Source organism: Crinia signifera, chromosome 1 (genome assembly GCF_055691185.1).
Source record: "Crinia signifera chromosome 1, ASM5569118v1, whole genome shotgun sequence".
Lineage (NCBI taxonomy): Eukaryota > Metazoa > Chordata > Amphibia > Anura > Myobatrachidae > Crinia > Crinia signifera.
Window position 1 is genome coordinate 447,835,962 of NC_139217.1, and position 25,574 is coordinate 447,861,535.

The window sequence follows — 25,574 nt, forward strand, 5'->3', positions numbered from 1 at the left end:
TGGCGGGATTTTACTATTTACCTGATTGCTGGCAGCTGCCCATTCGTGGCCGTGCAATCAGGTCTGAATTACCCCATAGTGCAAACCTCCCAACTGTCCCGATTTTTTCAGGAACTGCACTTTCTGGAGGGCGATGTTCCCATGTCCCGCCGGGGCCGGCAGTGGGAATAGATGTTGTGCATGCTAGGAAACCATGCAATATACACTCAGCAAAATGGCTGACGTTCAGCTCTGCAGAAGGCCCAGCAGGAGCACTTGTACTGCTCTCTAGAACATCCAGAAAATAACCCTAACAAGGATCAGGTAAAAAATAACTGTAAAACAAACAATACCTTAAATGTGTAGGTGAGGACATTGTTACTTAGCCTGAAGAATTCTCTGCTGTCCCCGCTGAATACTTTGCGACACTGCCCCCCGAAGCTTTTTGTGTGAATGACACCGCTCTTTGGTTTTCCGGTGATGATATCAAAACTAGGCGAGGAAAAGTTGAAAGGGAAAACAGGCTTTATTCATTTTCATACGCTAACAATACCTTACGGAGAACAAATTTACCTGAGTCCGTCCTTGACGGTTATTTATCTTATATACAGTATTTTTTATTGTACTTTCGTTATCTACTATACTTATGGTTTATGTTACAAATACATTTAATTTGGTTACTTAAAGGGTACTTGTGTAGTTTTACGGCGGGGCTCGCTTCGCTCGCCCACGCTGCGGGCTCGGTGGCTTACTACGCTTGCCGCGCTATTTAAAACCAACTCCATGCCAACATGGATAGTGGAGGTATGAACTATCCATGTTGGCATGGAGTTAAGTTACTTTTTTGGACATATTTCGTGGCGAGCGTACACCCGGAAGTAGCAATGCTGGCGCCGTGAAACTACACAAGTACCACTTAAAGTTCTATTCTAAGCTTGAGTCCCATTTTATTAGTATGCTAGGTGTGGTAGTATACCGTAGAGCAGGGGTGGCCAAACCTGTCATCAAGATCTAGGAAACCTGTGGATCTATAGCAGGGTTGCCGACACTCCCGCATTTAGCGGGAGTATCCCGTTTTTTGTTCCTTTCTCCTGGTCTCCCGGTAATGAGTGGGATCCTCCCGGTTTTTTAGCCCGTCTGGCAAAAAAAAAAAAGTGACTGCACATGCGCAAATCACAAAGTGCCAAGGCAGACGCCGCGGCTGTCCGGCCGGGGATCTGTCAGCAGTGGCTACAGGCCTACAGCGGCAGCGCAGCAGGGGGCAGCCATCGGAGGCGGAGCAGGAGCAGCAGAGGGAGCGGCACAAGCAGCACAAGGCAGCGCCGCAGATAAGATGGTAAGATAGCGGCTAGCTGCTTCGTGCTTCCCTCCTGCTTCTCTCCCTCTGCTCCCCACTATTTTTCCTTTAATAGGGTTCCTTCCTTTAAAAAGTGCTACGGTACTATCTGAAAATGTAATTTAGATAGCTCCGCCCATGGCCACGCCCCATTTGTGTGCCGTAAATGGGGCAGGGCCATGGGCGGAGCTATCCAAATTACATTTGAGAGCTCCCACGCCCCCTAATTAGCTGCCCTCTGCCTGGTCTCCCACAAAGGGGAGATGAAAAGTCGGCAAGTATGATCTATAGTAGGAATGAATGCAGCAGGTTTGAATATGTGACAGTTAGTAATTACTATAGCTGTGCACCAGCAAGGGGATATGGGGAATGTGACAGTTAGTAATGACTACAGCTGTGGACCAGCTAGGTGGTCTGGGACATGTGACAGTTAGTAATGACTACAGCTGTGGACCAGCTAGGTGGTCTGGGACATGTGACAGTTAGTAATGACTACAGCTGTGCACCAGCTAGGTGGTCTGGGACATGTGACAGTTAGTAATGACTACAGCTGTGCACCAGCTAGGTGGTCTGGGACATGTGACAGTTAGTAATGACTACAGCTGTGCACCAGCTAGGTGATCTGGGACATGTGACAGTTAGTAATGACTACAGCTGTGCAGCAGCTAGGTGATCTGGGAATGTGACAGTTAGTAATGACTACAGCTGTGGACCAGCTAGGTGGTCTGGGACATGTGACAGTTAGTAATGACTACAGCTGTGGACCAGCTAGGTGGTCTGGGACATGTGACCGTTAGTAATGACTACAGCTGTGCACCAGCTAGGTGGTCTGGGACATGTGACAGTTAGTAATGACTACAGCTGTGCACCAGCTAGGTGATCTGGGACATGTGACAGTTAGTAATGACTACAGCTGTGCAGCAGCTAGGTGATCTGGGACATGTGACAGTTAGTAATGACTACAGCTGTGCACCAGCTAGGTGATCCGGGTCATGTGACAGTTAGTAATGACTACAGCTGTGCACCAGATAGGTGATCTGGGACATGTGACAGTTGGTAATGACTACAGCTGCTAGGGGATGTGGGACATTTGACAGTTAGTAATGACTACAGCTGTGCACCAGCTAGAGGATATAGGGAATGTGACAGTTAGTAAAGACTAAAACGTGGATCATTGGTAGATCTCGAGGACCAGTTTGGCCACCCCTGCAGTAAATGGTATAATAATATACTGTAAGTAATCAAAGCGCAGAGTAGGGCTCTAGGTTACACATGGGAGGGGGGGGGGGGGGGCATGCAGATGTGCCCATATAAACCAATATTTTATATTTAGTGTCCTATGGTGCGAGACATATGGTGCAAATTAGATGCTCCGCCAGGGGTAAGGAGGACTTTTGTACTTTTATCTGCATTTGTGTCACATTCATTCTCAGCCTTGCTAATATGTCCAAAACCCATCCTCACAGGCTCATTATCGAATGAATTCTACGCTGGCAACAATTCATCCCAGGCGCCGCGTAGCCAGAGACTTACCCGGCAATGCAATGGGGGGGGGGGGGGGGGCTCTACGGTATAGATGATAGATCAATAGTGACTAGGTAGACACCTAAAAAGGGTGGACATACCTAAGGTCAGTGGTGGCTAACCTTGACACTCCAGCTGTGGTTGAACTACACATCCCAGCATGCCCTGCTACAGTTTTACTATTTGGCCATGCTAAAACGGATGTAGGGCATGCTGGGATGTGTAGTTCAGCAACAGCTGGAGTGTCAAGGATAGCCATCACGTCCTTAGGTGAACACTGCCATTGAGCTCACAGTGCATGTTTTCCAGGACTCCTGAAATAATCATGTTAATTAGCTTCGGGTGCGGATCTATCAAATGATGTCAGTGAGTACTGACTACACCTGTGCACCTGCCAGGTCACCTGGTAAATGGGAACGGGCAGGCGGTGGGCGGTGTTTATTTGTTCGCTAGGCTGCAAATCTATACTGCCTAGCGAACACGTCTGAATTAGGCCCAAAGTACGGGCCAATCAGTCTCTGCTGGCTTTTTCCTTCATTGCCATACAGAGGTCGTCTGGTTCTTTATCTGAGGTTAATACTACAAGGGGTGTGGATCAGTTAGGCACCAGCAACTCGTTAGACAGTCATTGGGTCGACATGTGTCTAGGTCGACAGGCAGGAAGGTCGACATGAGTCTAGGTGGACATGGGTTAGGTGGACAGGGTCATAATTTCCACATGGTCATTAGGTCGACTTGCGTTAGGTCAACAGTCAAAAGGTCGACTTGAGGTTTTTCACAGTTTTTTTACCTGAATGTCAACGCAGTCGACATGGACACAGGTTAAAGTGCACCACGTCCCCTCGTGAAAAATCCCATGTCCACCTATTGACTGTTAACCTAACCCATGTCGACCTAATGACCCTGTTGACCTAACCCATGTCGACCTAGACTCATGTCGACATTCCTGCATGTGGACCTAGACACATGTCGACCTAAATGCATGTCGACCTAATGACTGTCAAAAAACTTGCTGGTGACCCAATGACCGTATCCCAATACAAGATCACTTTATTGTAGGTATGTATTTTGTTTAAAACCACATATCAGGTGTTGTATTTAGCTGCAGAATTGCACAGAAAACATTTGTCTTACCCTAATCCCGTCTTTTCTGTATTCGGAGCATATTTGTCTGTGTCGCAAACCAAGGCACGCACGTCACAGTTCGCCTCGTCATAGCTGTCTTCTTCACAGTCATGGTCACCATTACATACCAGCGTTCTACTGATACACTGACCTAAAATACAATGTATATGTATGTATCGTTTCTGCTCTTTCAATACATTGGGGCAAATGTGTGAAGCCTGACGAAGCGATAAAGTGGAAGGAGATAACGCCCCAGCTGTGTTTGAAATATGACAGTTGGGAGCTGATTGGCTGGTGCGTTATCTCCTTTCACTCTATCGCTTCACCAGGCTTAATACATCTGCCTCAATGTTATTTACAGTATCGAATTGGTACTCTTTACTTAGAAGCAGTGGCGGATTCAGGGGGGGGGCACCCAGGCACGTGCCCCCCCTGTCATTTATTTTGTAGCTGAGGACCAGGGCTTTCCAACGAGCCCAGCCCCGTGTCTCTAGCCCCCCGGGAACCGGAGATATCGCCTGGCAAACCTGTAACGTTTTTTCCCCATAGGATAATATGGGACCCGTCAATTCTGACCCCCACCCGGTTCCGACGGCTGCCAGTTCCCGGCCTGGCATCGCAGAAGCTTGTGGTTGATGTCATTCAATTCAAAATTGCTGGGCCTTCAATATGATACCAGGTCCAAATCGGTCAATCGGTTCCAGAGATATTGCGTGTAAACCGATTTTTTTATTTTGGAAATGTAATTTCATGGCTGATCATGTTCTTTGAGAGCAGATTACTCTGGAACCAAAAGTTCCAGTTTCACGGAACCAAAATCAATCTAAGCCCACTCAAAAGTTCTTCAATATAATACTTGTCTCATGTAAATGGGTCAGTTGGTTCCGAAGATATAGCCGGTTAAGGGGCAGATGTATTAAGCTTTAACAAGAGATAAATCCAAGTGTGATAAGGAGAGATAACCGTCCAGCCAATCACCTGCTAACTGCCATGTTACAGGCAGTGTTTGAAAAAAGTCAGTAAGGAGCTGATTGGCTGGACGGTTATCTCTCCTTATCACCCTTGCATTTATCTCTTGTTAAGGCTTAATACATCTGCCCCTAAATGAGATAACTGGTTAAAGGGGGGAGTGGTGGTTTTCTCTCCCCCCTTACACTAGAAAATGCAGGGACTAGGCTGGTGTAAAAGGGGCCAACCTGGGAATGCATTTTCTGGTGTGAAAGGGGTATTATTTCAAATAGCCGGGACCTGCAGTGCTCTGAATACAGCCAGGCTCTGCCACTGTCAGTGGCTATCACTTCTGCCTGGCGGTGGCTGTCCCCCATTTACCACGAGCATTTATTCCCCCTTGGCAATGAGCATGTAATCCCACATGGCAACGAGCATGGAACCTCTGGCAATGAGCATGGAACCCTTGGCAATGAGCATGTAGAGAAGCAGCACTTATGTAGCATAATTTTTAACAGGCATTATGGTGTTTGGCATAACACATAATGGACATAATGGCGTGTAATTTAACGTGTAATGGACATTATGGTGTAAATGTTTAATGCGAGCCTTTGGTGGACAATGTCCCTGTTTATGAAGTGTATTGTGAATTTTGGCTTAATCTGTGTGGCATTATGTGAATTCTGGCTCAATCCATGTGGCATTATGTGAATTTTGTCTCAATCCGTGTGGCATTATGTGAATTTTTTCCCACTCCGTGTGGCATTATGTGAATTTTGGCTCAATCCGTGTGGCATTATGTGAATTTTGACACAATCCATTTGGCATTATGTGAATTTTGGCTCAATCCGTGTGGCATTATGTGAATTTTGGCTCAATCCGTGTGGCATTATGTGAATTTTGACACAATCCATTTGGCATTATGTGAATTTTGGCTCAATCCGTGTGTGTTATTATGTAAATTTTGGCTCAATCCATGTGGCATTATGTGAATTTTGACACAATCCATGTGGCATTATTTTAATTTTGGCTCAATCCATGTGGCATTATGTAAATTTTGGCTCATTCCATTTGGCATCATGTGTAAGGGGCAAGTATAATGGGGTCTAGTATTTTGTTGCATGATGTGTAGAAGTTGTATATGGTGTTGACACGCCTGTTGAGTGGCCACACACCCTTTTCCGAAATGCGCCTTTGGCGTGCGCACAACTACATCCTTCACTTTTGTCGCCATGGTGGGCCTGCGTACTTTAAATGCCAGGGCCCATTTTTAATTCCATTCCCACCCTCTTCTGCCGCTCTCTTAACATGTACACTGGCACCACTAACAGCGCCCCTCCCCCACCCAAACCCTTTTATCATGGTGCCCCCCCTGTCATTTTATCCTGGATCCGCCCCTGCTTAGAAGGGCGCCCATCTCGGCCATCTCGGGCATTGAATGCACTAAAAAATCAAGTGCGATGCGACAGACGAGATGCCCGAGATTTCCCATAGGGAACAATGTTAAATGTCTCAATTGACCCGATTTTCCTGTTCAATGCCTCAATTGACCCAATTTTTCCATAGGAAACAATGTTAAATGGGCCACAGAGGCCAAATAGGCACCCTGAAGTGAATAATGGCCACCCGAATTGTTAACGCCACCCCACGATCAACGTCAACCCGAAGCGTGGCGAGCGCAGCGAGCCCGCGAGGGGCGGCGGTACGCATCCTACGACCTTTTCATACCCCCACTATCCACGTCGGCGTGGAGTTGAGAATAGAAAGTGTGGCGAGCGCAGTGAGCCACCGAGCCCAAAGCGTGGCGAGGGGACGCAGATACCTTCACAGGTATCCGCGTCCCCTCGCGGGCTTCACAGCTGTCCGCGTACCCTCGCGGGGCTCGCCACGCTTCGGGCTCGGTGGCTCGCTGCGCTTGCCACACTTTCTATTCTCAACTCCACGCCGACGTGGATAGTGGGGGTATGAAAAGGTCGTAGGACGCGTACCGCCGCCCCTCGCGGGCTCGCTGCGCTCGCCACGCATCGGGTTGACGTTGATCGTGGGGTGGCGTTAACAATTCGGGTGGCCATTATACACTTCAGGGTGCCTATTTGGCCTCTGTGGCCCATTTAACATTGTTTCCTATGGAAAAATCGGGTCAATTGAGGCATTGAACAGGAAAATTGGGTCAATTGAGACATTTAACATTGTTCCCTATGGGAAATCTCGGGCATCTCGTCGGTTGATCGCACCCGATTTTTTAGTGCATTCAATGCCCGAGATGCCCGAGATTTTTTACTAACGATGCCCACGATCAAAATCGTGGGCGCCCTTCTAAGTAAAGAGTACCATCGAATTTACAGTATTATAGGGAACAGTTTATCAAACGGCTGCAAAGCTTTGCGTCTGCATAGTTTGGCCCCAATAAGTAGCATCACCAAGTGTGTACCAGCTGTAGGGGCTGTGGTGGGGGTAGGGAGCATCGCCAGCAGGGTCTGTGGTGGACGCTGCTGGCTGAACTGACAGGTGACCCAGGCAGCAGTGAGCCCTGAGCTGGTCCCACCCTGTACATATCTAATGAGCGGGGACCAAGTGCAGTGCATATTGAATGAGTGAGTCCCTGCCCTGTGCATATGTAACTACAGCGCCCGTAGACCATCGCCTCGCCTCTTCTTGGGGGGGTGGGCGGCAAAATTTTTTTGGCACGGGGGAGAATTTTTTTTAGCTACGCTACTGTAATCAGCCCCTAACTGTCATTAAAACACAGTCTGTAAAATGTGAGGAGCTTATTGGTTGGTACTCTCCATTCTATCAGACCTGATCGCACAGCTGTGAATTCTAATTTTTATAAGCCATTCACAAACTGTGCACATCGGTTTGCAGGCTTGCACAGGGCGGGCTTTCACAATGTCTGGTCGGTGGATTTCCTGATCGCAGATCTCTGCAAATTAGCAGCCCTCTCATCACCCTGAGTTCTGCCTGGTGTGTAATGTGCAATGTAAGCTCCTCCCCCTCTTTCTCCCTCCTTCATACGACATGCTGAGAATCGTTTGTTTGTGACTGGGAGCCATACTTATATAATGGGGCAGATGTATTAAGCCTTAACAAGAGATAAATGCAAGGGTGATAAAGAGAGATAAACTTCCAGCCAATCAGCTCCTTACTGACATGTTACAGGCTGTGTTTAAAATAGTCAGTAAGGAGCTGATTGGCTGGACGTTTATCTCTTGTTAAGGCTTAATACATCTGCCCCAATGTTCTGTAAGGAAACTAATAAAAAAGACTATGAGAAGCTTAAACGCTACATAACTTGAAGATGGTCAAGGGCCAACTCCATCCTGGCCATGGCTTGTTTAACCTGCTGCCATCAGCCAGACGCTACAGGGCCGTTCCGGTCCACAAGAAGCCTATAAAAGTTTCTTCCCACAAGCGATTCACCTGCTGACACGGGGGCGGGCAGAGGGCAGCTGTAAGGGAACACCCAGCATTTTATGGGCATGGAAACACAGGGTGCATTCCCCTGGGTAAGCAGGCGGGTCAATGCCTGCTAGGGGCGGGTGGCGGAGGTCACCTGACATCAGCACCCGCTCCGTATTCGGCAATCAGTGGCGGAAATAAAGGTCAGTTTAGACCATCGAATGATTTCTCTCCCCTGCGGACACATGCGGAGGGATGTGTTCTTGTACGTCCCGTGGCATGCTAGTAAGGGGATGTGGGTGGCAAGGGTGGCTGGGGGGGAGCAGGTGTTCGGTGGGGTGGCGCTATCCTGTTCACTTGGCTGCGAGAATACGCAGTCTAACGAACAGGTCTGAATCTCTTGTGCAAATCTCTTAGGGCGGGATGTATTAATATACATCGCCGCCCTTCGCTGCCCGCCCGCCGCAATGCCAGCGCATATGTACTAACATATGCAGCTGGCATCGTGGTGTGGTAACGGAGACCCCCCCCCCCCCCGCAATACCTGTACTGTGGTTTCCGTCTCCTCCCTGCCGCCTGAACTGCCTTCATGCTGGGGACAGCTAAGCAGCAAGTCCCCGGCGCCTCCTCCTCCCCCCTGCAGCCGGAAGGACGCCCGGCTGCGTTGATAGGGGGAGGAAGGGCTTACCTTCCGGGGTCCAGGAGGACCTTCAAGAAGGTAAGCCCAAGGGAGGGGGAAAGGGGGGTCGGAGAGGCGGCGGGGGGTGAAAAGAAGCTCATAGGCTTCTATAGGGTATCGCCACCCAAAGGTGGCGATAACCTGGCCAGCGAAATCAGTGCGGCCGGGTAATAGTACATATGAAAATGCGGTAAAACAGGGGTTTTACCGCATTTTCATTTTGATACATCTCGCCCTTAGTGTGTATGGGAGATCTAGATTGTGGGAAATCTCCCATGGATATGGATCATTGGACAGACAGCAACTAGGTTGACAAGCATTAGGTCGACACCACTAGGTCAACATGCAGGAAGGTCAACATGACTAAAGGTCGACATGGGTTAGGTAGACCTGTGTGAAGGTTGACATGCAGGAAGGTCGACATGACTGAAGGGCAACATAGGTTAGATCGACAGGTCATTAGGTCGACACAAGTATTAGGGGTTTTTCACATTTTTTAGTCCAGAATTTTGACACAGTCGACATGAACACTGAAATGTAGCACCGTGTCCCCTCGCATGCTCGCTGCGCTCGCCATGCTTTGGGCACTATTTTATTCATTCCCCCACCACGCCCTAGTGGATGGTAGGGCATGAAATACCACCTGTTGGCACATGTCGGCTCAAAATAAAAGTGAAAAACCCCATGTCAACCTTCCCCATGTCAACATAATGCTTGTGTCGACCTAACGACCTGTCTACCTAGTGGTGTCGACCCACTGCTTGTCGACCTAGTGACCGTATCCCTCTCCCACACTAAATAGATCAGAACACATCTCTTGCTCAGGTCTTGTACCCCATAAGATGTGGTTCACAATTGAAGATTCTGTTTAAAGAGCACAAACAAATGATGCGAAAGGTAAAACACACAGAAGAGGCAGAAATGTGACCAAACCAAATGTGACCAAATCAGTAAAAACAGATGTTTGGACAAAATTCGCAAAAATCCAAAGCTTAAAAAAGACTAAGGGATAGATCTAACAAAAAGTCCTAAAAATGAAAAATAGAGGTTTTGACCTTAGAAACCAATTACATTAGCTATCATTTCTCTATTGCATTCTAGAAAATGAAAGGCAAAATCTGATTGGTTGCTCTGTACAACAACAGCACTTGTGTGTGTTTTATAAGTTTTAGTACATCTACTTCCCCCCCCAGCAGGGGCGGATTTAGGGAGGATGGCGCCCCTAGGCACAACAATAATGTTTACTAAGTAGGACAGTTTTAGGGGCAGTATCTGCATGTCCTATCCATTTACACTCTATTTAAGAAGGAATATAGTACAGTACAGTGGATATTTTGCAGTTATTGGTACATTTTGGGCTGACAGTACTATCACAGGCATCCAAGTGCCACCCCCAAACATGTGCCGCCCCTAGGCCGGTGCCTCACGTGCCTAATGGGAAATTCGGCTCTGCCCCCCAGTATTGATAATGGAAGACTATTACCTGAAGTGCATCTAAATCTTTCTCCACACCCATCCTCTATAGGACATCCTCTGGTAGGAACACAAGACCGGGTTTCATATGCAGATCCAGAGCACTCCAGGCCCCCGAACTGGGCATAAACATCGATGGACCGTCTACGTGTCTATATTAAAGAGATGAAAAAAACCTATAGCACTATACATAAGAGATTCAGTATGAAATCAAAGATGGGATTACATGCGTCTGGTCCTTGTATACATGTAGCACTATAGCATTGTATGTGGGCAACCTAGGTGATGGGGATATGGGCCTCAGTGGTTGTTGTCCAGCTCGGAATATCTGTTTTCTAGGAGTCATAATAAAATGATTTTTGTTGTGTAATGATGTGGCTATTGTGGTCTTATTAGCAAGAGACTTTAAAGAGAATCAAAGAAACCTTTATCTGAGGCTCCTAAGCACATTATGGGGGTGATTCTGGTTGCCATATTTGTAGTAAAGCTAGAAAATCTGCCCTATTTATGAACTGTATTTTTTTTTTAAACATTCTGGTCATATGAATTCGTACCCAGCATTGGTTGCATTTTACAATCTTAGTAAATTTCCCCCAACATGTGGTGTAATTTTATGTTATCATCCTGATCTGGGGAAGTTGAAACTAAAGATACCTTTATATGATTGCCACCTTCCCAGCCAGGACCGACTAGTTGGGAGGGTAAATGCTACGGCTATAGGGACAAATATAAACATGTCCCTTGGCTTTGGAATTACCCTACTGACTAGTGGAGCCCAGTGCTGGTTTCAAAAATTGCAGGGGACCCCTATATCTTTTCCCCCCATATTTTTGGAATGAGGATCCAAGAGCCCAGTGCTCATTCTTTAAATACCGGGGAACCCTATGCAATTTCCCCCCTGTATTTAGAGAACCAGCACCTGCTGAAAGAACCCAGGGATAGTTATGATATGTAGGGGAGGGGCCATGGATCTCACTGATCTGTGCAGGCTTCTTCAAACACGCCAGTCAAGAGGTGTTCTATTTGAAAAGCACATTTTGAGGCTAATTTGTGATATTTGCAGGTACATTTTCTTTGTTATAGTGGTACCTATAGAAAGTCTGGCTGAGTATGGTTGATGGTCTATTGCAGGGGTCAGGAACCTTTTTTTACCTTTTACCCCAAAATATATTTAGATACCCCGATGTTACCCCCTTGATTTTACAGGAAGGAAATCATAATCAACCCTGTACCCCCAGAAATTGATGATATATCCTGCTAGTATGGTGCACAGCCCGGCAGCCATTGATGATGATGATGATGATGATGATGATGATGATGATTACCATGGCCCTTATTCTGGTTGGTGCGGCCAGAGCCGCACACGGTGCTCTGGCCGCACAAACCAATCCCCGCCCACGAGACGGATCGCCACGGCCGTCCGTACACGGACGGCTGGCGATCCGCATAAAAATGGTGGGGCGTACGCCTCCACCATGGTGGGAGCTGCCCCCTGCATTCGATGGTCGTCGACCATCGAAGGCAGGGCCGCACGCCACAGCAGCTCCCGCAAGCTGAGACCACACGGACAATCGTCCGTGTGTTAGCTTGTATGGGGGCTGAGAGCTGACATCCGGCGACGTCAGCTTTCCGCCCCCATCAGTGGCGTCATACCCTCATTAGCATGCATACGCCCCGCGTTTGCATGGGAACGCCCATGAAACGCGGGGCGTATACATAGGGAAATGAGGGTATGAAGCCCCTCACGCCCCTATACGCCCCCTTTGCGGCGGACGAAATTCGTCTGCGGCGAATGGGGCTGCACATGCGCAGATTGACCTCTGCGCATGTGCAGACTAAAAACATCGGCGGTACGGCCGCACGCGGGCCGTACCGCACGATGCAGAATAAGGGCCCATATATGGCTGTGTGTGGTACACAATTTGTACCACACACAGCCATACATGGTAGTTATCATCATCAACAATGGCTGTCAGGCTGTGTGTGGTATAGCCATTGATAATGTGATGTAAGGGTCATCTATTAGTGACCGTCTGTGCAAATTTTTTTCCCTAGACTAGAGATGGGTATACGTTGACAGGAGCTTATCACCAGGCAAAGACACTTGGCGCCGCAGCGGCAATACAGACTGTGCGCTGCTGAGATGCCGCAGCAACTAGTCGACTCTACTGAAGAAGCGGGTGGACTTGGAGGCGGGGCCTGGGGCATCACACAGGAAGCGTGTTATACACAGGGGCCTGATGCACTGCGCCAGGTCCTTGTACACTACAGTACTGTAACACACACACAGCCGGGCATGCATAGAATTAGAATCTACTGTATATATAGATTCTATATGCAATTAATGAAATTCCTAGGGGTAATGGATTGTCACACTGCCGAGACACAGCCGGGCATGCATATAGATACATATGCATGCCCGGCTGTGTCTTGGCAGCGCGACCGTCCATTACCCCCAGGAATTTCATTTTTACCCCATTTGGGGTAATTTACCCCAGTTCTGTGACTACTGCTATTGATTCATACATGTGTGTTCTACTGTGATTTTCATTCGCATTTGTGCAAACGCTGTTGTGTTTTGTGTCGAGTAAATTACTCAACTCAACAACATCGTCAGTAAATTTACCCCATAGGTTTAGTTCTATTAACATATCCTGAATTACTAACAGCAAAGTCAATCACAGCAGTTATTGCAACTCTACTTTTATAAATTAAGCCTGGTACAGTATAGTGATAAAGTAGTGGAACATGATAATGCACCAGCCAATTTACTGTGTTTGAAATATGACTGTTAAGAGTTGATTGGCGAAGCGTTATCACCTTCCACTTTATCGCCTCTTTATCACAAATTTATCACTTCACCAGGCTCAATACATCTTCCCCAATGTTCCTTTATTTTCCCTCTTCATTATTTCCAATTGTACTCTGCACATTTGTGATGTGCTCAACAAAAACATGTTTATAAAAATAAAAAAGAATAGACTTTGTACAAAAGCAGACCGATGACACCTTTACCGCCTGATGTCACATACCTGAGTTTTACTACAGCCGTCACATTCTGACCATGCACCAAATGTGCTCCAATAGCAATTTACCGGCGACACACTTCTGAAAACACATAACACATGGATTGATTGATGGCTGTTTGGCAGATTTGTGTTCTATTGCTGTATACAGTGGTGTAGCAATAGCCCATGCAGTGGCTTTGGGGATGCTGGGTGGCTTGCGGGTGGGGGTCTGTGGGGGCTATTGCATACCTCCCAACTTTGAGCATGAAGGTAGCAGGACTTGCCGCACTGGACGTGTGGCCGCTGTGAAAAGGGGGGTTGGTATGGATGGAGTGTCAGGTCTACAGGGCGAGGGGTATGGCCTAGCACTGCAACCCTTAATTTTTGTCATTTTGGGGTCATCTCCAGGACTCTCTGAGTAGCTGGCCAGCATCCCGATCCCATTTCCACAGCCGTGCACATGCGTACAGCATCTTTTCATTGATCACATTTGCAAAGCAGAGCAGTGGTGATCAACTGTACCTCCTGCCAGGTGGACAATGAGACTCACGGGTGGTACAGCAGGACAGTGTCCAATTAGCGGGACTGGTGGGAGGTATGCTATTGCTACCACTGGTATCTGCTCGATGTCAGGGGATTCCCTCACCCCCACTATATAAGAAACTGTTAATAAATAGATAAATAATAAAGTGTATCATCTTAAGCAGAATTGTACATATTTATAGCCATCATTATAATCAGTGGACACTTACACCACCTCTATCCCTGGTGCAAACACTCCATCTGAATGCATTTTCTCCCTCATGGAGAGGGTCAGGTAGGCAAAGGGCGCTTATTCTGGTTCAAATGGACAAAACCATGTGCACTGCAGGTGGGGCAGATGTAACATGTGCAGAGAGAGTTACATTTGGGTGATTTATTTTATTTCTGTGCAGGGAAAATACTGACTGATAATTTTTTAAGCAAAACCCCACCCAAATCAAATTCTCGCTGCACATGTTACATCTGCCCCACCTGCAGTGCACATGGTTATGCCCAATTTGAGAACATATTTGTACTGCGATCAGATCTGAATAAGGGCCATGGTTTTGTCCATTTAAGAAGGAATTTGCCTTTGCGAGTGAACCAGAATAAGGGCCAAGATCTCGGTAGGAACTGTATTATACTGGGGTAACTGTCTCTAATGCGTTTTGGAGTTTCTTGTGGGACTTTTGGTGAGACTGGTGATTGTGTGTGTTTTTTAAATTACCTTCCAATAAATGTGGGATTAGGTACTTTCTCCCTTACCTGTGTGAGCGCTGTAATTAAGGGGTGTCTGAGAATAAAGCGTTCATACCGGGAAGTAAATCTGTTTCGTTTACATTGTATCAGTTAACAGATGCTGGTGATGGAACGGCATATACCATGTTTTGCATTTTTTATTGAAATGGTTTTGTTATAGAAACCATTGCTTTTTCAGTTCACCGCTAGTTACAAAATGAATGTAAGTTATGGTTATTTATAAAACGACTCCTTGACATACCGTCACTGATATACAAATTTCCAGGCTGCCATGGCAAAAGGAACACTAATTATTATTACAGGGCTTAATGTGGACTAATTAGAGCCAGTGCTAATGTGACAATAATAAACAAAAATATTCTGACTAATTAGCTTTCTTTATCGTGTATGACTAAACATCCGCAGGACGCATTCTCTGTCACAAGTTCAATCACTGCGAGAAAAGCACTAAACACAGCCAGATGTAACCTATTTTTGTTTGTCTCTCACAGGGGGAGATGTACTAAGCTGTGGAAAGTGATTGTGGAGAGCAGGGGCGGCAGCCTGAGCTGCTGCAGAGCTTGGTGCTGCAGGGGGGGATGGATCACAGTGCACATATATACATGCATGTAATGCCGTGTTCTTACTGCGAGTGAGAAAGACACGGCTTTTACCCGGCATTAAAATGCCGGGGACTGCCGCGCTGGACCCCCGTTCTCACTGCAAGGCAAATTCCCGGGTGAAGAAGTTCTACCCGGGAATTTGCCTTTAAACACGAGTTTTTCGGCAGTGTGAACGGGTCAACCCGTGTCTGCATATTCGGATCTCAGACACGGGTAAAAAGAAGGGTTTTACCCGTATATGAAATCCGGATATGCAACCCGTTCACACTGCCAAAAATCCCGTGTTAAAAGGAAAATTCCCAGGAATTTGGCTGCAGTATTATATATGTGCTGGATCGATCCACAAGGGATCACCAGCACTGATTAATTTGGGCACATTGCGGTGCTGGAGAATCAGCATAAACCAGTGCAGTTTAAAGCCCACCCAGGACTCCTATTGGCCAGATGGCAGGCTTAACCAGTGCTGTCGAGAGCCTTTCTACTCAGCTTAGGGATGGCCATCGATTGTTGCCATCGATGGCAAGTTTGCGCCCAGCCATCGAAAGTGTCAAACTATTTAATTGATAACCATCGATAGTTTTAGCTATCAATTGTCATCCATCATACTTGACTGAATGGCCCCTGAGCCAATCAGAACTTGGGGGCGGGACTTTCGGGTGTCAGGGGCGGAGCCATGCTCCGTGTCCCGGCACTTTTAAAAAAATAAAATAAAATTAAACATCGGTTCTACTTTGCCATCGATGTAGGGAAACCATCTGGTTTTCTCACATCGATGGAAAAAGTATTCGACATCGGCCATAAACCATCAATGATTTCAAATCATTGATGATCGATGGCCATCCCTACCTCAGCTTAGCAAATGCTGCTCAGTGCAGTATGCTGAGCTGGGGAGAGAGAAGCAGCGGCAGCCTGTCATCTCTCTCTCTCTGTGCACAAATTACACAATTGCAGGTTTTTTCTTCATTTTACTGTGGCGCGGCCGAGCTAGCACTGTAATTGTTTAGGCTGATTCCAGGTAGCACTGGTGATCCCCGGGGGATAGATCCAGCCCATATATTACATGCATGATTAATAAAAATTTAGGCTGTCTGGAGGGGCTTAAGATTAGGCACTTAGATGGGAAGGTAAATGTTAGACTGCAATATGGCAGGATTAGGTTTAATCAGTGGGGTACAGGGGTTAGGGTTAGCCACTACTGTGTAGTAATAGGGTTAGACTGCAGAGGGGGGGGGGGGGTTAGGCTATGGGGGGTGTTAGGGTTAGGCTTGGGGGGCGGGCAAATGTTAGGGTTAGGCTGCAAGCAAGGAAAGTTAGGGCACTTAGGGAGACACTGTCGGGATCCTCTGTTTAGGGATGCTTGCACTGGTCTTTTGAACGCTGGCATCACCACAGCCGGTATCGCGTATGTATCCCTTTGTATCAGGTATGCAGACATAGAATGTGCATTTAACATATTAGAAATATATGTGTGTGTGTGTGTGTGTGTGTATAAATATATATATGTACAGTATATAATAGCTCCTGTTCCCACCCCCATTTAGGGCTGCTTCCAGAAACTCCACAGAATGGTTTTCCATCCCAATCTGCCCCAGGCAAAGACACGCAGAACCAGGATGCTATGAAAAACCAATTGGTTAAGCTGAAATATCCTAATAACGGAACATCGTCTTACCTGTCAACCCCAAATAAACCTTGCCAGATGGCAGCAACTTGCCAAATCTCCAAGAACCACACCAGACAGAACAGCGGCTTCTAGGGATAAACATAAAGCGTGTGGTTTACACATTGCAAGGTGAGGTCTCATTGGTTACAGCTCCAAAAACACAATTTCTATGTTCCTCCGAGTGTTATAACAACCCATCAGAAGGCAAACAATGGCATATGTAACACCGTTCAGCAGGGCCGGTGCTAGGGTGTCCTGCGCCCTCCTGCAAACCATACATTTTGCGCCCTTTCACATTGCCATTGCAACAAGGTGCAGCCCGATTGTGGGAGTGTATGCAACATGCGATCCTACTGTATAGAGGATCTCGGGTACATGTACAGTACATGTATATGGCAATTCGTATTCATAATCATATTGATGTACTATCAATACGAATACGAATTGCTGTATTTTCGGGATAGTAAATGTCAAAAATAAGTGTCTTTCTGGATACAAATACACCTACTGTATTTTTTACAAATTTCCTTTAGTAAATTTCCCCCGACATGTCATCCAGGCATTCACAGACAGCGCTACATGCCTCAGCGCAAGTGTCTGTGAGGAAGAGGGGGCAGGTCGCATGAGGAGGACAGTGTGTGCGCGGTGCAGGGAGCTGCTCAGCCTCTCCATACTGCCGCCCGCTGTCAGACAGGCGTGCAGGTGGCAGTGACAGTGAGGGCTGAGGCAGCTTTAGCAGAGCAGGCAGGGAGACAGCGCCTTTTCAGCATGGCGCCTCCCTGCTTTGCAGGAGCTGCTGAGTGGGTAGCGCCGGCCCTGCCGTTCAGAGAAGGGGCTTCTCTGTCTTGCATCAGTCACAGGGAACAATGTGGTGATGGCGGTAATCTGACCTCACACTTTTCCATCATGAGAATACATATACAGTACAGTACATCAGGTGAGTTTATTATGTGACAAGGAATCACATACACTGGATAAGATGACGTCTTTATTGTGTAGCAGGTACACAGCATACCAGGTAAACAGCATAGGCAAGGATGGATACAGTATTGCAGCATACAGATACCACAGCATAGCACAAACTCCTCAGTATGTTCCGAAGCCCACATCCCCGGCCTATCACCTGGGCAGCTATTACACCATCAGGAACAATGACCTCCTGCCCTGGAAACACTTATATCACAAAGCCACAGGTGCTGCTAATCAGCCCAACCCTGTTGAAATCAGTTAGGAAACCTGGACTGGATCTAATTTTCCTGCTGCTGCTCTGAAACGTGGCCTGGACTTTCTCCATTATCCTCATGTGGAAGCATGCTGTATCTGCCACAATTATTAATAATCTAAGATAAGTACATTTAAACTTGAGATACTTAATATTAAAGACGGTTTATATTTGAGACATATTTATCCTTTTATGAAGACCTAAAAAGTGCTAGATTAATGACTACAGCAGTGGTTCCCAAACTGTGTGCCCTGGCTCCCTGGGGTGCCTCAGGACACTTGCAGGGGTGCCTCAGGTAGGTGGTCCAGGAACAATTACAATTTATGGTCATTGTAAGAGGCAATGCCAGTGCTGGTGGCTGCCAATCATAAAATATGTATATAAACAGAAGCAAATCTTGTCCATCGCCATGTAACGGACCACATAAGGATGACATTTAAACACAAGTTACTTCATTTAATATTTGTTTCAGAATTTTTCTAAAAGAAATATTTGGCCTAGGGGTGCCCTGCCAAAATTTTGAAGCTCTAGGGTGCCGTGATTTAAAATAGTTTGGGAACCACTGAACTACAGTATGGATACAGGGCTTTGTGATATTTATCAAAGGCTACTGCCAGCCGTTGGCCTTAAGCAAGTTAAATACAAACATCTGTTCTTTCCCCCGCATCCACCAAGGCGTCCATGTTGTCCCACAATGTCCAGGTTGCTCCTGGATTTCTCGGACAGCAGGTCATAATTCCGTATGCTGCATACTTGGCTGCTGTTAAATAAGCATTTGCAGTGAGACTGTGAAATAACACCTACAGTATAAGTGCAGGCATGTACTGCTACATCTGAGAGGCGTGTCATAGGAACGACTCACAAGCCCAGTGATGAAGCAGTGATAAACTGGAAGGTGATATCGCACCAGAAGGGGCTTAACTATGGATGGTGCAGAGGATGCAACTGTTATTGGGTCCGGCCATTTGGGGGGGCCCAAGGCCCAGCAAGCAATCCCCTGCACCCATTTGAAGTTTTTTTGTCTTCCTCCTTTTTTAAATTGGTTAGTGGTGCAGCAGTCTTTTGTTCCAGTTTTAGCGGCGCCACTACACTCCCGTGCTGACTCCACCAGCTGTGCCACTGTCCCATGCTCAACCTGGAAGCGGTTCCGCTGCACTCCAGTGCTCACCCCGCCAGTGGCAGCTTTCCCATGCTCACCCCGCAGTCAGTGCCCCTGCACTCCCGTGCTCACCCCAACATCACCGCCGCCGCACTCCCGTGCTCACCCCAATAACGCCACCTTCACACTACCGTGGTCACTCTGACAGCACCACCACCGCACTCCTGTGTTCCCCCCAACAGCAGCACCACTGTACTCCTGGTTCTCCCCCGGCGACGCAGACAAGAGGGAGACCCGAAGCTCCCCATGCTGGTGAGGGGAAGACCAAGCGACCCTGTGTTGCATGCTGTCAAAATCTAATCAGATCGCCATTGTTCCCACCAGAGAACACTGGTCAGCACATATTGCTGAGCACACATCACGGGTGCATAGACGTGCACAGCACATTTCATTAGGGGGTGTCTTACACGCCCATTGGGTGTGTCTAACACCACCAATCCGGTGTGTCTACCATCATCTATTGGCACTCACTACAATATAAAACATCTCTCAGCCACACCATAATCTCATGAATATTCCAGTTTTAATCTTCTAATTACTCTGTGTAACAGTTCATGCAAATAAAGTCATAAACATATATGGATGACGCAGGTATGTAGTGATATGACAATGGTCTAGTACAAGTAACAATGCAAAACACACATACTTGATTGATGGGCGCTTGTTTTAATGGAATACCATTTCTAAAAAGCAAAAGTATATAAGGGTGGGCCCAGCATTAGGGGGTGCCTGTGCACCTCTAACACTCTATGTGCGCACACCTATGCACGGGTGCATCGCATTTGTGCCAGCGATGTGTGCTGAGCGATCTGTGCTTAATGACCGTCGCCCCGTGTGTATGGGGCTTAACAAATGTAAAACAATTCTTATTGCAAGTGGAAAGAAATATTCACGTAATTCAAAACACTGGACATAGTAAATTTACATTGCGGGCGAATGGCATTGGGGGGGGGGGAGGGGGCAAGGGGAGGCTGTTCCCATGAAAATGCTGGGCGTTCCCATGTAAATGGCTGGTTGATGTGGGCGATGGGGGCGGGCAGCTGACATCACCGGATGCCAACTGCCTGCCCACTTTCTCCCGAATGCGCATGCATATATCAGTGATCTTTCGATAGTCGGCGGCCATTGAAAGATGTGGGAGTTTCCCCCCGGCCTGCGAATGGATGTTTATGTAAAACATCTATTCGCAGACCGTGCAAATGTGCACTGCGTGCGAATGGGCGGCAGGCGGCCTGCCATTCGCAGGATGTGTTCTGGTGGACTCGCAAGGGAGCGAATTCGCATATGAGCGAGTCAACTAGAATAACCCCCATTATGTAATAAATTCTATAAAATACTATAGGGAGTATTGATCAAAGCTCAGAGAGAATTAAAGTGATGAGCGATAAAATATTTGCCAGTCAGTATCTGCCTGACATGTTACAGACTTGAAAAATGACAGGAGCTAATTGAATGGTACTTTGGGGGGGGTCATTCAGGTTGGCTCGCATTTGGCCGAATTCAGTCTGGGGACCGATGTTGCAGGTCTGCGCATGCGCATCGGAAAAAATATCACCTGTGCAGACCTGCAGTGCAAACGGGTGGAACAATCATTCGATGCTCACAGACCATCGAATGATTTTTCCCTTGTACACTCAAATGCAAATGTATCCGTTCGCTCGGGGAAGGGGGGGCGTGAGTTCGCTCGCCCGGCGGGCAGCGTATAACTGCTCGGTAAGCAGCGAATGTACGCTTTTTACTGAGCCAACATGAATAGCCCGCTTTGTCTCTCACACTTTTACCTGTCCAAGCTTTAATACATGGGTCCTCAAACTGCGGCCCTCCAGATGTTGTGAAACTACAAATCCCAGCATGCCTTGCCACAGTTTTGCTATAAGGGAGTGTTAAAACTGTGGCAAGGCATGCTGGGATTTGTAGTTTCACAACATCTGGAGGGCCGCAGTTTGAGGACCCATGCAATAAAATACCACCAAATATAATAGTCAATAATATAACATGGTCCCAGTTGGAGAATTAGGGGGTTATTCTAGTTCACTTTTTTTGACAAATTCCTTCCTAGATGGACAAAACCATGTGCACTGCAGGTGGGGCAGATGTTACTTGTGCAGAGAGAATTAGATTTGGGTGGGGTTTTACTTCAAAGTGAGATCTATATTGCAGTGGAAAAATAAAGCAGCCAGTATTTACCCTGCACAGAAACAAGATGACTCACCCAAATCTAATTCTCTCTGCACATTTTACATCTGCCCCCCCCCCCCCCCCTGCAGTGCACATGGTTTTGTCCATCTAAGAAGGATTTTGTCAGAAAGAGTGAACTAGAATAAGGCCCTTACTGCCGGTTACACTTTGATTTTACAGAACATTATGACAATAATCTGTCATAAATAATATTCCCTAGAACATGGGACACAATGCCCACCTCCACTTGCATAATCCCCAATTACTGACCCATTTACAGAGCGGGGTACAATCCTATCCGTGGATGCCAGCAGCCTTATTATAGGGGGTAGTATAATCGCTTACCCTCATGTTTGCAGGAGGTCAGGACACTTTCGCTTCCAGCAGCAAACTGAGAGGGTTCTCGGGATTTGAGGTGTACTTGAAGCTCAGAAATGTCCTTTTCTGCAGATAGAGATAATTGCTTTCTGCATCCTGTTTATTGCAATCACTGCTCGCCCGCCTTCTCCCTGCCTTTTTCTCAGGCCTGCCCTTTGGCTGCTGTCTTTGATGCCATCCAGCTGTTTGGAGGATGTGGGATGTCCAGTGACTCCTGGCAGGGCAGGGCACTGGGCATGCAAATAGCCTAAAATCAAATCAATGTAAAAAGTTCTCAACAGCACCAGTGCTGTTAATAAATCTGTTACGCTGGCTGTATTACCCTATAGGAAATTCTAGTTCTAAGGTCAGCAGGAAATGTTTTCTTTGAAATATCTTCTTTTTTTTTTATTTCTTTTTTTGGTCGATTGACTAGTAACCACCTATTCTACAAGAATTTCTCAATGCCTAAGGCAGGGACAGCTCCTAATGCCCCTCAGGGGGGTCTTTTATCCCCCTTAATGAATTTATGCCTTCTCATGAATATCGGCCATGCTCACAAAGCTCTTCATTTGGAATAGAATATACAGGCCTTTAGTATTTAAATGGTGCCTGTACACCAACATTGCATCTGTACATACGCCCTTATTCTAATCTATGCGGTACGGCCCGCGTGCGGCCGTACCGCCGATGTTTTGACACTGCACATGCGCAGAGGTCAATCTGCGCATGTGCAGCCCCCTTCGCCGCAGACGGATTTCGTCCGCCGCAAAGGGGGCGTATAGGGGCGTGAGGGGCTTCATGCCCTCATTTCCCTATGTGTACGCCCCGCGTTTCATGGGCGTTCCCATGCAAACGCGGGGCGTATGCATGGTAATGAGGGCATGACGCAACTCATGGGGGCGGAAAGCTGACTTCGCCAGATGTCAGCTCTCAGCCCCCATACAAGCTACCACACGGACGATTGTCCGTGTGGTCTCAGCTTGCGGGAGCTGCTGGGGCGTGCGGACCTGCCTTCGATGGTCGACGACCATCGAATGCAGGGGGCAGCTCCCACCATGGTGGAGGCGTACGCCTCCACCATTTTTATGCGGATCGCCAGCCGTCCGTGTACGGACGGCCGTGGCGATCCGTCTCGTGGGCGGGGCTTGGTTTGTGCGGCCGGGGCACCGTGTGCGGCTCCGGCCGCACCAACCAGAATAAGGGCCATAGATTGTTTTGCATATCGTCTCTCTAAACCTGTACGGATTCCCTACGTGCGACACTATCAGCCATGGACGCATCTCCAGCTGCAGTCTTGCAGAGAGCGTATCTCCTGCGGGGACCTGATGCTTGGTGCACACATGTTCCCTCTTCTTAATTAATTAGCATTGCAGCTTTATTATATGAGAATCAGGATCAGCTTTATTGGCCAGGAATACATCCGTATACTGCCAATGCAACTACCAAGAGACAACATAACAGGGGGGAGTATGCAATACAATATACATAGACAACGTGCATATGACTTTGCAGATAATGGTTTGGGGTCATGCTAGAATTGTTCATTTAGTGGACCGCTTGGGGGAGGAAGCTCTTTAAGCTTCTAGTTGACTTTAAAGGAATAGCCCTGAAGGACCTGCCAGATGGAAGCATTTTGAGCAAGTCGAGGCCAGGATGCAGATGGTCTTCTACGATTTTACCGGCACGTTTTTTGACAAGTTCAGGTCCTGAACAGGGGGAGGCCAGTACCAATGATCTTTTCAGCCATCCTCACCTCCCTTTGTAGCCTGCATCTGTCCCCCTCACTGGTGGATCCGTACCAGACTATGATCTAGGAACTTAGCACAAACTCAACATTAGCGGAGTAGAAGAGGAGCAACAAATTCTGAGGGATGTTGAACTTCCTGAGTAGCTTCAGGAAGAACAGCCTATGCTGGGCGATTACAATTATGGTGGTGAACTTGGGCTCCCATTTTAGGTCTTAGGAGACCTTGCACCATAAGAACTTGAAGGAATCTACTAACGGCACCACATTTTCAGTGATCATGAGTGGGGGCATGACAGTCGCTTTCCTTCTAAAGTCCACTACCATCTCTTCTGTTTTTAGTGGGTTAGAGCAAGGTTGTTGCTGCCACACCATGATGCCAGCTGGTCCACTTCACATCTGTGGACAGACTCGTCCTCATCACTGATTAGACCTTTGATGGTGGTGTTGTCTACAATTTTTTATATTTTTACCGATTGATTTTTAGAGGTGCAGTCATAGGGAGAAAAGCAGAGAGTACACCTCTTACAGGGGCCCTGTGCTGATCGTGCAAACACTTGAGGAGAATTTACCAGCTTTCACCACCTGGTTCCTGTCTGACAGGAAATCCACTAGCCAGGAGCAGGTTTTTTTTGGGACCCCTAGATGGAGTAGTTTGGAGAGCAGGATGCTAGGAACAATTGTGTAAAACACTGAGCTACAGTCAACAAATAGGACTCTTGTGTAGGTACCCAGACGATCCAGGTGCTGCGGAATATAGTTCAGTCCCATGTTGACTGCATCCTCGACACACATATTTGCCCGGTAGGAGAACTGCAGGTGAGGGACAGTTACACCAAGCCCTGACCCAGCCATCTCCCACTCACACACATATACAGTACACAGCCCTGCCCCAGCCACCTCCCTCTCACACACATATACCCAGCCCTGCCCCAGCCACATCCCTCTCACACACATATATACCCTAGCCCTGCCCCAGCCCTCTCCCTCTCACACACATATACCTAGCCCTGCCCCAGCCACCTCCCTCTCACACACACACATGCCCAGCCCTGCCCCAGCCACCTCCCTCTCACACACATATACCCCAGCTCCGCCAGAGCCACCTCCCTCTCACACACATATACCCAGCTCTGCTCCAGCCACCTCCCTCTCACACATATATACCCAGCCCTGCCCCAGCCACCTCCCTCTCACACACATATACCCAGCCCTGCTCCAGCCACCTCCCTCTCACACACATAATTCCCAGCTCTGCCCCAGCCACCTCCCTCTCACACACATATACCCCATCTCTGCCCCAACCACCTCCCTCTTACACACATATACCCAGCCCTACCCCAGCCACCTCCATCTCACACACATATACCCCAGCTCTGCTCCAGCCACCTCCCTGTCACACATATATACCCAGCCCTGCTCCAGCCACCTCCCTCTCACACACCTAATTTCCAGTTCTGCCCCAGCCACCTCCCTCTCACACACATATACCCCAGCTCTGCCCCAGCCACCTCCCTCTCACACACATATACCCAGCCCTGCCCCAGCCATCTCCCTCCCATGCACATATACCCAGCCCTGCCCCAGCCACCTCCCTCTCACACATAATGTATATACCCAGCCCTGCACCAGCCACCTCCCTCTCACACACACACATATATACCCAACCCTGCCCCAGCCATCTCCCTCTCACACACATATACCCAGTCCTGCCCCAGCCACCTCCCTCTAACACACATATACCCAGCCCTGCTCCAGCCACCGCCCTCTCACATACATATACCCAGCCCTGCCCCATCCACCTCCCTCTCACACACATATACCCAGCTCTGCTCCAGCCACCTCCCTCTCACACATATATACTCAGCCCTGCCCCAGCCACCTCCCTCTCACA

The 25,574-nt window shown here is 47.8% G+C and overlaps 1 protein-coding gene across 1 annotated transcript in view; it reads right to left on the bottom strand.

Annotated features, from left to right (window-relative positions):
• The window catches only part of C7 (complement C7), a 59,815-nt gene extending 37,738 nt beyond the window's left edge, over positions 1 to 22,077 (bottom strand). Inside the window, exons 1-6 of the mRNA XM_083154324.1 lie at positions 21,922 to 22,077; positions 17,027 to 17,106; positions 13,496 to 13,571; positions 10,474 to 10,615; positions 3,974 to 4,115; positions 333 to 471 (exon numbers count right to left, since the gene is read on the bottom strand). Coding sequence (XP_083010450.1) covers positions 333 to 471; positions 3,974 to 4,115; positions 10,474 to 10,615; positions 13,496 to 13,571; positions 17,027 to 17,106; positions 21,922 to 21,927 — 585 coding nt within the window. The 5' untranslated portion in view covers positions 21,928 to 22,077. The remainder of the gene's footprint in view (positions 1 to 332; positions 472 to 3,973; positions 4,116 to 10,473; positions 10,616 to 13,495; positions 13,572 to 17,026; positions 17,107 to 21,921) is intronic.
• Between the last annotated feature and the right edge of the window lie 3,497 nt (positions 22,078 to 25,574).